This window comes from Cololabis saira, chromosome 13 (assembly GCF_033807715.1).
Source record: "Cololabis saira isolate AMF1-May2022 chromosome 13, fColSai1.1, whole genome shotgun sequence".
In the NCBI taxonomy this organism is placed as follows: Eukaryota; Metazoa; Chordata; class Actinopteri; order Beloniformes; family Belonidae; genus Cololabis; species Cololabis saira.
Window position 1 is genome coordinate 39,396,956 of NC_084599.1, and position 14,428 is coordinate 39,411,383.

The 14,428-nt window shown below is 41.7% G+C and overlaps 1 protein-coding gene across 1 annotated transcript; it reads right to left on the minus strand.

The window, feature by feature from the left end:
• Positions 1-523: 523 nt before the first annotated feature.
• Positions 524-13,929, minus strand: rtca (RNA 3'-terminal phosphate cyclase). The gene is made up of 11 exons (XM_061738872.1): positions 13,770-13,929; positions 13,573-13,673; positions 8,735-8,878; positions 7,786-7,909; positions 6,845-6,903; positions 6,636-6,777; positions 4,779-4,900; positions 4,636-4,694; positions 3,079-3,173; positions 2,901-3,005; positions 524-792 (listed from the first exon to the last, which is right to left on the minus strand). The coding sequence occupies exons 1-11, from the start codon at positions 13,812-13,814 to the stop codon at positions 694-696; spliced, it is 1,095 nt and encodes a 364-aa protein (XP_061594856.1). The 5' UTR covers positions 13,815-13,929; the 3' UTR covers positions 524-693.
• Between the last annotated feature and the right edge of the window lie 499 nt (positions 13,930-14,428).

Genomic DNA, 14,428 nt, shown 5'->3' on the forward strand with positions numbered 1-14,428 from the left:
GGAAAAAAGTCGAAATGTCGAGAAAAAAGTCGAAATGTCGAGATTAAAAAGGAAAAAGGAAGAAAAAAAGAAAAAAAAGGAAAAAGAGGGAAAAAAAAAGAAGAAAAAAAAAAAAAGGTCAAACATTTGTGAAAAAGCTCCAGGAGCCACTAGGGCGGCGCTAAAGAGCCACATGCGGCTCTAGAGCCACGGGTTGCTGATCCATGTTTTAGATGTTTCCCTCCTTCAACACACCATCATTATCAGACTTGTGAAGACCTGGATGATGAAGTGATGACGAGCTTTAACTAGAATCAGGTGTGTGGATTCAAGAACTGGCACTCTTGAGGACCAGGGTTCCCCACCCCTGCTTTAACTCTTAGTCGAGTCCTGGAAAAGTCTTACATTCACCTCCGTGTCATAATCATTGAACAAAACTCATTTGAACCCGACATCCTCTAGTTTTAAGCGCAATCATTTTGACCCCGACTCGCTCTATGTTTGAATCCTCCAATCCGTTAAAACACCAGGCAGACGCGAGGGATTGTTGGGAAGAGTTTTATTTATTCATTTATTACAGTTCTTAAGGAAAAACCCTGAGAGACAGAAGCTAAGAGGGTTGGCGGGGGAGGGGAGCAGCTACCAAGTCCAGCAGTGTGTGTTTACAGAGCGTGTTGGGGGAGCGGGGTGGGGAGGGGGTAGGGGGGGGTACAGCTACAGGTGGGGGTTCTCTATTCCTGATCCCTGACATTCGATGATGTGGGTGATGCCGCTGCTCAGCTCGTCCTCGCACTTCGTTATCGTGAACTTTGCCTGCAAACAACAACAAAACCATCAAATATAAAACGGAGAACAAAGTCGCTCAGAGTTTCATCGCCGTTCGGCCAGTCGTAACCGCTTTTACGGCCCTGGATGGGTCAGGGACTCAGGGAAAGCCTGAAAACCTGCTCGTAGTCATGGAAACGGCTCTGGAACAGAATCAGTGGTTCTTCTGATGAGAGGAGTGTTTTTAAGGTTGGAGGTGGAAGCACCGCCCCCATAGAGACCAGCTGAGGTGAACATGTTACCATGGGAACAGTCTCAGGGCGTCTACAGGGCTGACCAAGTTAAATTTAAGACTTTTTAATTCCATTTTCAAACAAAATTTAAGACCAAAAAGACACTTTGAACTAGGGCTGGGCGATATATCGAGATTTTAATATATATCGATATATTTTCAAACACGATATGGTACGAGACAATATCGTTTATATCGATTTTAAAAAAAATATATATATTTTTTTTTTTTTACATTTTTTTTTTTAATGATTTTGATATAGCTTATTTTGTGTCAAATTGACTTCAATGTTTTATTTGAGATTTGCACAAATGTTTTGTTATTTGCACAACTGTCAACCTCAGTGGAAAAGTCTGCCTGTTACTGTCTACATTGTATTAATTGCACAGTGTATTTTAATTTAATTGTTATGCAGGAAAGGGATATTTGTTTATTTTATTCAAGAAGCATTTTTATTCTATATATGCAGGCAGTTTATTTTTATTTCATTTGTTTTATACATGTTGATATTGTGCAGACCTCTGTTAACAAAGGAACCTGTGTGACATTTGGCACGAGGCTTTGTATTAAAACTGACTGTTTTTTTTAAGGGTTTGCCTCAGAAAAAAATGAAGCTAACAGAGATGCTATGCTATAATGCTTTGGGGTAACCCCAATTATGGCACAGAAAAAATATTGATATATATCGAGTATCGCCATTTAGCTAGAAAATATCGAGATATGACTTTTGGTCCATATCGCCCAGCCCTACTTTGAACCCAATGTTTCGAGCCATTTGTTGCTAAATTTACTCATATTTGCTTGCTGGGTCTTGAGACTACGCCGACTAAGGAATCCAGCGCTGAGGTCACGGTTGCCAGATCTGACAGGTTCTAGCCCAAACGCTACGTAAAACCCGCCAAAATAATGAAAAACCATCTCAAATCATACTTTCTCCATGATAAAACCTTAAATTATGAAATGTGTAATAAATTTCAAGCTACATAACAGCACTAACTAGCCAAAAAAAGGTTTAGGCTCCAAACAAAGAGTACAATTAAATTGAGTAGATTAAAGCAAATAAAATATCAGAGTTTATTGCGCAAGTTTCTACTTTTCTCTGCCATAATGGAAACTTTTCAGTTAATAATTTCTCCTAAATATTTTATAAAACCAGGAAAAGCAGCCTAAATTTTATCAACCCGGCCAGTCCTGTATTTTTCAGCCCAATTGGGCTGAAACCTGCTCAACCTGGCAACACTGACTGAGGCGTAACAACTGGTTAACAGATTTACTTCTCCTCAAGACACTTTTCCTTTTCAAAGTGTAAGAAAACTAATGATGACGGGATAAATTCCATCTAAATTTTTTTAGTTCCACCCGTCACAAAAAGGTTCCTTTTGTGATTAGACTTTATGTAATAAAAATATGGAATTTAGTGTGAAACAGTGCCCTGTTTTATCCAAATATGTTATTTTTAACGTGTTGTTATTTTTTTAACACATGTGAATAATATAGTGCACTGCATTTTTTAAATATGTAGTAATTTTGTCCAGGAGAGATTTTTGTTGGACTTAAACAGGATGATCTTTTTATTTTGTATAATTTTATTCTATAAAACTGTGTTGTTTAGTAAACTATATTATTAAAGATTTTCTATATATATTTGATACATTGTGGTTTTTATTAATCGAACAAGAGAAAAATAATCGTTAGAACAACGGTCAAATTTCTAGTTCGATTAGTCGACTAATCGATAAAATAATCGCCCGATTAATCGTTTTAAAAACAATCGTGTCCCCCAGCCCGAGATCGGACCCGAGGGCCTCTCACAGACGTGAGTGGTCCTGGTATTTAGAGACAGAGCGCCGGACGGGGGACGGACCTGAGTCAGCAGCTCTGCGATGTGGATGGCCGTCTGTGTGTGTAGCGTCACGGGGCCGGTCCGGATCCGGGACGTTCCCTTCGCCAACGCCATGAAGATGATGAGCTGAGGAAGAAGAGGCCGGTCAGAGTGACATCACAGCATCACAGGTGACGGCTGGAGTCGGCGTGAGCCTCACCTGGTCCTGCAGGAACTCGTCCACGCAGCCGTTGTGCCGCAGGTTCCTCAGCAGCATCTCGGCCGCCTCGATCCCCACTTTGTCCGCGTAGACGCCTGAAAGCAGGGAGACGGTTACCACGGTTACCCCCACCCACATCCACCACCTCGGGGAGTCCTGAGAGAGTGCTGCCCCCTGCTGGCCGCCGGCTGCTCTTATTCATTCTTTTCTAGGCCTGTGTTGAAAAAAATTGATTTTCCGATTCTAAATCGATTCTCATATTAATTCCTAAAATCAATTCTTATGTCTAAAGATCGATTTTTTTTTTTCCCCCATCATTACATTTTCGCCCGGTGAACTTTAATCCCAGTAGTCGGACACACAGTTTGTCATCACACTTCTGAAAAATACCATGTGTGCGTGGTTAGAGAATAAATTGAGAGAATAAATTAGACAAGCTAAAATGATTTGTTTACTGCATGAACTGTTGCAATTTCTCTCTTTTTTTTGCACTTTAAAATGGATATTGAAAGGCCTGTTTGAGTTATTTATTTCACAATAATTATTGTGAAATTATTTCACTAGTTATTTTACAGTCATATAATTCAGGCAACAGCTCAAAAAACATTTTAAATAACACTAAGCCAAATCAATATCGAATCGGATCGAATCAAATCGTGATAATCGATTCTGAATCTTAAGAATCGGAATCGAATTGATTCTTGACATTTGAATCGATACCCAGCCCTATTCTTTTCATTCATTTATTTATTTATTTAGCACAAATATTTTAAAAACAGTGCATGGAGGGAACAAACCCCGAAGGGCTTGTACAGAGTTCCACTCCCATGATCAACTATGATGAAATAACATAGATAATGTACAACAAATAAAAAAATATATAAATATAAACCTAAAAGAGAACATGGATAAAAGGTAGTAATGCACCGAATGTTCGGTAACCAAAATTGTTCGGCCGAAAATAGCAAAAAAACACTTTCGGTGTTCGGTGGAAAAAACCGAACAATAATAACGTCGTGTGATGACGCAATCAAACAGCGGACAGCGTGGAGTGAGCGGCGTGCGGTGTTAAATGCAGCAAACATGTCAGCAGAACAAAGCCTATTAGAGATAGTGAAAGATAATTCTCAAATTTTTTTTTTTCAAAAATTGGCAAAATAAATGAGAAACTGAAGAACCATTGTTCGGTATTATTCGTTATTCGGCCAAATTTTTATTATTATTTTTGGTTTCGGCCACAAATTTTCATTTCGGTGCATCACTAATAAAAGGTCTGGATTACATTAAAGATAAAGACATTGAAGGTTAAGACAGAATAAGATGTTTTTTTAATAACTTTCTGAAGGAGCTAAAAGATAATGTGGACTTCAGCGACACATTCAAGTCATTCCAGAGTTTTGGATCTAAATGTAATATTAAATTGATGACCAGATGTTCGACAGAAGGGTAAATGAAGATTGCCACTGTGTCTAGTTGGATATGAATTAAAATCAGATGAAAAAGTAAAATAAACTGCTGGAAAGTGACAGGAAGATCCTGTTTTCTGCTGATTCTCACCTTTCTTTCCCAGCGCCGACCCTGCGAACAGACAACCTGTAGACGACTCGGCGATGATTCTGAAACAGACGAGGAGAAGCAGTCAGTCAGACAGCCGTCTCCGCGGTCGCAGCTTCCTCGTTGCCCCGGCGACGGCCTCTCACATGATGCCGTTCCCGCTCCCGAAGGCCTTCTCCTTCTCCTGCAGCGCCTGGATGTTGATGTACAGGTCCTTGATCTCCTTCCGGATGGTTCTGACGGCGGCCGTCGACATGTCTTTGGCCAGCTGCGAACACACAGGGACAGAGCCGGGCTGAAACGGACCGGAACACTCGCCGCCATCGCAGACCGGCGCCAGAGACGCCTGCTTTCCCACCACGGAGGCCGAGCCGAGCCCATCTGCCAGACCCGGCAGAACCGGTCCAGCACTGAGAACATCTGGTCTCAACATTCACTCGCCTGATCCGGCCCATTTAGTCCCCTCTAAAGCTGCTTTCGTCTACGAAAATGATGACTAAATATCGTCGTCAACGAACTTTTATCACCTGAGGAAAACGAGATGAGACGCAACGAAAATGCTGGTCATGTGACGATAAGGATAATTAAATATATAATGCAATATCGTAGAGGAATAAAAACCAGACTAAAATGTAGATTACAAAATAAAAACTCTTCTAAAATGTGTCTTCATTTTCGTTGATCAAAACGAGACGAAATGTTCTACCAAAGATCCTTAATGTCCATGTTTTCAGTAGTTTCTCTGGTTTAATGTCCATGTTTTCAGTAGTTTCTCTGGTTTAATGTCCATGTTTTCAGTAGTTTCTCTGGTTTAATGTCCATGTTTTCAGTAGTTTCTCTGGTTTAATGTCCATGTTTTCAGTAGTTTCTCTGGTTTAATGTCCATGTTTTCAGTAGTTTCTCTGGTTTAATGTCCATGTTTTCAGTAGTTTCTCTGGTTTAATGTCCATGTTTTCAGTAGTTTCTCTGGTTTAATGTCCATGTTTTCAGTAGTTTCTCTGGTTTAGTTCTGCTGGGTGACGTTAGTCCTCAATCCCAGTCTCTGCAGCAGGAATCAGATCCAGAAGATGCAGCTGCAGAGTTAGAGGCTGATGCCGTTAACGCAGAGCTCTAGTTAACGTCCATTAAAAACAAAGTTACATAGAAAAACACGGGGATCTGCTCTGGGGGGGAGAAGAAGAAGATCCATCTTTGGAAACACTTTCCTACCTAGACGTGGAAAAGAAAACCCAATGTGTCGTGGAAAAAGAAAAAGACGGGGAGAAATGTGGAAAAATAAATATGTTGTAAACTCAAATTAGAGTCTTCTGTATCTGGAATGAATTTATTCTTGAGTCTATAAGGTAACAATAATATAATAATAAGATAACCTTGTTTGAATTGTAAAATGAGTTTGGATAAATACAATCTTTGACTAAAACTACACTAAAAGGGTCCTGGACTGACTAAAATACTCTGAATACACTGAAACTTTACACGACTAAAAGGAGAATGAACGTGACTAAAACTATTAAAAACTAAAATGATAGTTCAACCCAAAGACTAGACTAAAACTAAAACAGGCTGACAGAAACAACACTAGTCCGGCCCGTCAGGCCCGTCTTCGCCTGATCGCTCGCTTGGTTCTTTTAAAGGTTTCCTGCCTCGTTGCACCAGTCGACCTCGCGCCTCCCGCCGACCCGCCTCAGCTCACCAGCGGTTCCTGCTCCAGGCCCCGGGTCAGCACCGCTCCCTTGAGCCCGACTCAAGCACCCGGAGCTCAGTTATTATTAGTTTTATTTGTCTAAACCAGGGGTGGGCGTTTTAGAAACAGAGGAAAATGTGTGTGAGATGTTTCCACGAAGACGATTTTATGGGCGGGTCAACAGGACCGCCGGCCCATCCACCCTCAACCAGGAGCACGTCGCCCTGAGGTGAAACCGCCGGGTCCTCACAGCTTCGTGGAGAACGGAACGAGCAGAACGGATCAGAGTAATGGGGTGGTGTGGGTGTCGGTGCTTTACTTTGTAGGGCAGCACGCCGGCCACGTACGCTCTGCCGTGGATCTTGGTGATGTTTCCTCGCTCCGTCATGTTGACGGGCTGCAGCTCCTTCACCGGGTTCACCGTCGCCAGAATCTCCCCGCCGCCCTTCGGGTAGTAACCCCTGAAAACACACTCAGTTAATGCTGTAGAGGACGGACACGGACACGGACACACACACGGACACACACCTCATTTTGATGTCGCAGTCGAATCGGACTCCGAATTTCTCCAGGATGGGTTTAAAGACCTGAAATGAAAACAGGTGGTTCATTTTGCAGGTAAAATTAACTGGTTTATTTAAACCGAGTTTGAACCTCCGGACTTCTGGTGTAAACGTCTGATTGGAGCGTCTTCGTGGGAGGAAACACAGAAAAACAGAACTTTTTTTTCTCATTTTGTGTATTTAAACCAGACCGGAGGCAAAAATAAATAAAAAACATTTGGTCCTTTATTTCGTTATTCTTTCTTTCTTCTCTTAGTGAGTTATACTGTTGTCTTACTCACTAACCTCTTACGGTTTTTCTACCAGTCCTATCATGTGGGCAACATTTCCAGGAATACTAACAGCTCTTGAAAGAATGTTTTGATATATTAAAATATATCAGTAGATAATTGTGTATTTTTAATATTTAAAATTCAGGTTTCATCTCCAAATTCAGTCCAATTTAAATCAGTAACATTTACTATTCCTTCCTTTTCTGAGGTGGAGGGGGGTGTTGGAGCTGGTTATTCTGCTAGAGGACTTTGGGACTAGTTAGTAGTCGTGTCAATCCTTAAAAGCTCTGGAGTCAATCCTCCAATAGTGTAGAAATAACGGTAGTGCAGTCGCCACACATATCTGATCTCAGCTGATGGATGGAAACATTTATAGTGAGTTCAACATCATCATCCACTTCTCTGTGTTATTGAGCTGCAGTTGAAAACAAGCTCATATGGAAACTGGACCAGGATGATGTTCTACAATCACGCAGGATCAGGACATAACTAGGTCTGGTCCTGGTCTTGGTCCTGATACTCCCTGGTCTCGGTTTCTAAACTACGTGTCTACCAACAACCGAGGACTCTGGCTTTTACACGTCTCCCTCCGTCCTTGAAACCGGGTGTATCTGCAGTCCAGAGTGTGAAGTACCTTGACGGTGTAGTCGATCTGTGGCGCCATCTCTGCGTTGGTTCCGCCCTTCAGGCAGAGCTGCGAGCCGCCGTCGGCGTACAGGGCGCAGGGCAGGGCGGCCTGCAGCAGCAGACACACGCTCCTGAGCAGGGCAGAAACACGCAGTATTCGAGTTGTAAAAAAAAAAAAATCAGGGGGGGTGGTGGATTTTATCATATGGGGACAGATAATTTGTGCTGATTACAAATAATATAATATATTACAAATAATAGCACTGACCAAAAAACCTGCAGAAATACTGCAGGAATGACATAGCAGCAGTTAAATGCAGCCTTCTGTAAGCTTTAAATATCCACTGGGCTTACATCAAATACATCAAAACACAACAATAAAAAACAGTTTTCTGAACTTATCAATATGACTCTGTCCTTCACAGGATAAGTAAAATGGATCACTGCAAAAACTCAAAATCTTAACAAAAATATTTGTCTTATTTCTAGTTAAAATGTCTCATTTTAGTAAAAAAAAATCTCATTACACTTAAAACAAGACTCATCACTGGAAAAAAACAACAATTTTCACCTGTTTCAAGTAGATTTTCACTTAAAATAAATAGAAAAATCTGCCAGTGAAACAAGATTTTTTTGCTTGAGATAAATCTTGTTCCACTGGCAGATTTTTCTACTTATTTCAAGTTAAAATTTACTTGAAACAGGTGAAAATTGTCAAATAAGTTATTTTTCTGGTGTTATTTTTCTGGTGATGACTCTAAATGTTGAAATAGCAGTAAAACCACATTCATTGATGAAATGACATAAGGGATGGAAAGGAGGGATGGCAGTTTTACTGGGGGGATGATTTGGACTGTCTTTATTTCAGGGGGGGATGCCATCCCCCCTCATCCCCCCTCAACTCCAGTACTGGTAACACGGGTCGGTCCCCCACCGCCGGTTCCCCGGATCCTCACCCTGCCGTCTGCGTGTCGGCCGTGTGGTTCCCGGACCGGATCTTTCCCGGGGTCAGGGTGACGTCGGTGGAGCCGATGCTTCCTCCCTGGAGGTCGCCGGAGCACAGGTCTGATACCAGCTGCAGCCCGCTCAGGTGCTGCGGTCTGGACAAAGAAAACCATCACACTGGGGGGACTGGGACCAGCAGGACTGGAACCAGCAGGACTGGAACCAGCAGGACTGGGACCAGCAGGACTGGAACCAGCAGGACTGGAACCAGCAGGACTGGGACCAGCAGGACTGGAACCAGCAGGACTGGAACCAGCAGGACTGGGACCAGCAGGACTGGGACCAGCAGGACTGGGACCAGCAGGACTGGAACCAGCAGGACTGGGACCAGCAGGACTGGGACCAGCAGGACTGGAACCAGCAGGACTGGGACCAGCAGGACTGGGACCAGCAGGACTGGGACCAGCAGGACTGGAACCAGCAGGACTGGGACCAGCAGGACTGGGACCAGCAGGACTGGGACCAGCAGGACTGGAACCAGCAGGACTGGGACCAGCAGGACTGGGACCAGCAGGACTGGAACCAGCAGGACTGGAACCAGCAGGACTGGAACCAGCAGGACTGGACTGGAACCAGCAGGACTGGACTGGAACCAGCAGGACTGGACTGGAACCAGCAGGACTGGACTGGAACCAGCAGGACTGGACTGGAACCAGCAGGACTGGGACCAGCAGGACCGGGACCAGGCCCAATGGGACAACTCACACAGGAAAAGACACTAAAACACACCAAAGATCGATTTTCCGATTCTCATATTAATTCCTTAAAATCGATTTGTATGTCTAAAGATGGATTTTTTTTCATTATTACATTACAACTTTTGGTATTTTTTTGTTTATGCACAAAAAAAGGAATGTTTTGTTGGACACGAGGATAACTAGTGCCATGTTTTTGCCTTTAAATATATTTAAAAGTATGAAAACATTAAAGTTTTCAGTTATAATTGCATAAATTGTGCATAAAATTGTGTTGAATCTCAATAATACTAGTATTAATATGTTGCAGAACTACAGTCATATAATTCATGCAACAGCTCAAAAAACATTTTTAATTACACCAACACAAATCGATATCAGAATCGAATTAAAACGTGATAATCGATAATGATTCTTAAGAATTGGAATCGAATCGATTGTTAACATTTGAATCGATCCCCGGCCCTACAACCTGCATATTTTTACAAGATTTGAGAGTCTTGAGAAAATCTCTACACTAATGAAATCCAATAAAAACATATTTTATCTTTTTGAACCTTCATTTATTGAGGTTAAATAACACTTGCTTTGGAAAAAATATTTGTTGATTTTTTGTATATTATCAAATATCTGAAGGAAAGGAACGTTATCTTTTCAAATAATATAAATTCCAGGCTGAAAAATGGAAATGTTCATGTTTTTCTTCTCTCTAATGTGTAAAATAAACTGAACCCAAACCAGGAAGAAAAAAACAATACAAAATAACAGTGGACTTGTTGAAATGTTAAACTTTATGTTCAGTTTTCTTTTTCCACTGCAGCAGAACTGAACTTCTTCACTAAAACTTAGGACCAATAAGCCATTATTGGATGGTTACATTTTTCTAAATTAAAAAAGGACCAAAATATTATTTTCTACCTTTTTTTTTCCCCATTGTACCAAGCTTGTACCTGACTGTGTCTTCTGTGTACCGTTACACCCCGTTGTAGACCAGGGTAAATTGCGCCCCCCAAAAATGTTTTAGCACCAACCGCTACTGCAAATTGGTTGTTTTTAATCAAGTAATCTGTCTTGTCTTCTGTTATATATTTATAATTGGGCTTTAATAAAGCAAAAGTAAGTTTTATCCGATTAATCGATGGAATATTTCATAGAATAATCGATCAGCAAAATATTGGATAGCTGCAGCCCTAGTGATGTTATCAACATGTGAGGAGCAGGGGTGAGAGGAATGAAATATAGACCCGGAGTGGGAGGAGAGAGAAGAGTGGAGAGGACAGATGATCCACCTGTTATTCCCAGTTTACTGATGCTCACAGCATGAGCAGAAACTAATCGAATGTTAACTAGAAGACAAACGTATCCCTTTATCTAACGCTGCCAGTTTGTCCCTCAGAAGAGCAAACTGCACTACAGCAGCGTAACGTTACATATACATACATACTGTAATGTAACAGCAGCCCACAGCGCCTCCTGGTGGCAGAACACAGGAATATACAGTGAACACATAATGCATTGTCACCCAAATGCAGAGAAAGATTTACGACATATTTAAGAGAAAAAGGAGAGTCCGACTCCGAAGTTAGAGATGAAGAAAAGAGGGAGATCTTGCCTTTTGAGATATTCAAGTATAATTCAAGATCAAGACCTTTTTGGGAAGAGATACAGAAGCATGTTGAAAATATATTTAACGTGACCATGCCATTTAATTGTGAAACGATATTTTTGGGAGACATAATGTTCGAAACATGGAATGTAAAAGACAAAAAACTGCTGACTATACTGTTGGCAGCCAGTAAGACATTTGTTTTTTTTTTGCTTGTAATAAGAAGATAAATCTCGTCCCACTGGCAGATTTTCCTACTTATTTTAAGTGAAAATTTACTTGAAACAGGTGAAAATTGTCAAATAAGTTATTTTTCTGGTGTTATTTTTCTGGTGATGACTCTAAATGTTGAAATAGCAGTAAAACCACATTCATTGATGAAATGACATAAGGGATGGAAAGGGGGGATGGCAGTTTTACAGGGGGGATGATTTTGATCGTTTTTATTTCAGGGGGGGATGCCATCCCCCCTCACCCCCCTTCAACTCCAGTACTGGTTATGGAGAAGATCTCTTTGGCACTGTCCCAATACTATCACTACCCCTAGTTTTCATCCCTACCCCTAAATTTTGTGCGTTCCCATGAGGGTAGTGGTGTCCCAATTCCTCGTTCCACCTAGGGGTAGTGAAGAAAACGAGTGTAGTGGCTATGAATCTGTCCCTACGGATGTAGGGATTTCCGATCCACACTAGCTGACAGAAAAATTTCCCAGAATGCTTTTCGTCGTCATTTGCGGACTAGATCCACAAAAAAAAAATATGGTGGACATTTTTTATTTTTTAGTGAATAAAATATTTTGAGTTAGTTTCTGCATAAAAAGGCATTTTGATTAAATTTCTAGCGAGAAATATATATTTTACTTTCATAATATTCACTCAGTGAATGTACATAATCACTCATTTGCCCGTTGTTGCAAAGTCTTTTTCAAACCTCGCCAGAATAAAGGCTGATTTATGGTTCCACGTTACACCAACACAGAGCCTACGGCGTAGGTTACGCGGCGACGCGCGCCGTACGCCGTACCCTACGCTGTACCCTACGCTGTAGGCTCTGCGTTGATTTAATGCGGAACCATAAATCAGTTCCCGAGCAGGCAGGCAGAAATCTCGAAATTTTCGGAGCAAATTTCTTAACAGGGTAGCTACAACTGTTAGATTTCATCTATTAAACCAACATCTTCCTAAATGATTTATTTCAGCCAGAGGTAATTCTCCACAGAGCTGCAGGTTTCTCCCCGGGACGACGGCGCAGGTTGACCCGGCGATCACGTCTGTACTCCGGCTGCTGCTGCTGCTCCGGGCCGGCGGCTCTTCTCATCTCCGAAAACATCGGGTCAAATTTCTTAACAGGCGTTATTTGGATAAACTGAGCCCAGGTTGGGGATCTTAACGGTTACTTTTACACCTGAAAAAATATTAAAACTTAATAAAGTGGCATATTAACAGCGCTACAGCGGAAATTAAAACAGCTTTTGGCTCTCAGCTTCCTGATTTTAGGGGTGGTGCTTAGGGCTGGGCGATTTTGGACAAAAATAAAATCCCGATTTTTTTCTCTGAAAACCCGATTTTCGATGTAGATTTTTTTGGTAAAACTACAAAAGACAATGGAATAAATTGTTTCAAATATTTTATCTTTATTTTTAAAGAAAAACAGCAAACAAAATTCCCAATTGGAAATGAAGTGCAATTGAAAGATACTGTAAATCCTCCTTGAGTTTAGTAAAGTAACAACATTTACAATTTTCTTGACCAAACAAAGATAACTAGACGAGCTCCGTCTGTAATGCAGCAAGCTGTTAAAAAGGAAAATCGATTTTCCGATTTTCCTTTTTTTAACATCGTCTTGATTAATAAATCCGATTTAGATTTAAAATCGATTAATCGCACAGCCCTAGTGGTGCTGAAAGTAGGAGTAGTGGGAGTATTGGGACAGGGCCCTGGGAAGATTTTAAGGGCCCTAAAATCTGTGGCTTCTTTTTTAGGGGTAGTGATTGAAAGTAGGGAGAGTATTGGGATTGGGCCTTTCTCCCTGAAGGTTGAGAAAGAAACTTTTATAAGATCTGGTCCAAATGGACTGAGTATGTGAAACCAATCACATCTGATTTCATGTGAACTACCTTTTTATGTGATGATTGTAAACATGGTGCTTTCCCTGATTAAAAAAACAACTGTTTTATTTTCTATTTATATTATTCTATTTATGGCACTGCAATTTTTTTATTTAGATTGTATTTGTATCTTTTTTGTAGTTTTATCTCTTTATCTTTTTATGGGTGTTTGGTTTTTGGGTGTTTTATTTATAAATGACTGAGCTGAGAGAGTGATGAGAGTTCTGGTGCTGGTCCTGGACCTGGTTCTGGTTCTAGCTGGGCTCTAGTTCTGCTCTCTGGTTCTGGTCCTGGCTCTAGCTGGGTTCTGGACCGGTTCTGGACCAGTCCTGGTCCTGGTCCAGCCCCATGAATAGGCTAACGTTAGCCTCTTTAGCTCACCTGAGTCCCGGCGTGGTTCTTCCCGCCCGGACCTTGCTCACCTCCACGGCGGAGCCGGTGATCCCGCTCAGCGCCGCGCACAGTCTCAGGATCTGCCCGCCCTGAGGAGAACCGAACCGGGGGGTGAGCCCGGGGCCGACACCGGGCCGGTACCGGCCCTGCAGGGCTCTAACGGCGGGGAAAGTTCTGGTACTCACCCCCTCCATCACGCTGCCGTCGATCTGCACCATCTCTGTCTGCATCCTCACTCTCAGAACCGGACCAGAACTTCAGTCCTGGAACAATAAACTCTGACCGGCCGGTACTTTTCCTGCAGCAGAAGCGAGTCAAGAGTCCAGCGGAACCGGCGCTGCTTCCGTTAGCCTTTCAAAGTAAAGCACTCTCGAAAATCGACGCAGAGTCTACGCTGTAGCCCACAGACATGTCTCTTCCTCCTCCATGGAGCTGCTGCTGATACGTCAACGTAGCCGCCATATTGGATGAGGCAAGACTGTAAACTAATACAAGTAAATGGCCCTTGAATTACATGATAAAAAATATTCTTACATACTCAAATGTGATTGTCAAACTGGCTGATTTAAAAGTCGGTGAATTGAAATTTGGTGAAAGAAAATGTAATAACAAAATACTTGGAAATGTGTTTAAAGAAAAGCTATTCAATGATATCAAAAAATCAACCAAAATAAAGGTAACAGATAATGAAGTAACATTAATAAAGACATACAGTACAGCAGCTACCTTAAATGGCCAATTTCACCCAAAGCAAAAGAAATTCAGTTTAAAATAATAAACAATATTTATCCTGCAGCTGAAATCCTAAGGAGAAGGTTCAAATTTGACGTAGATCCTTGTGTAT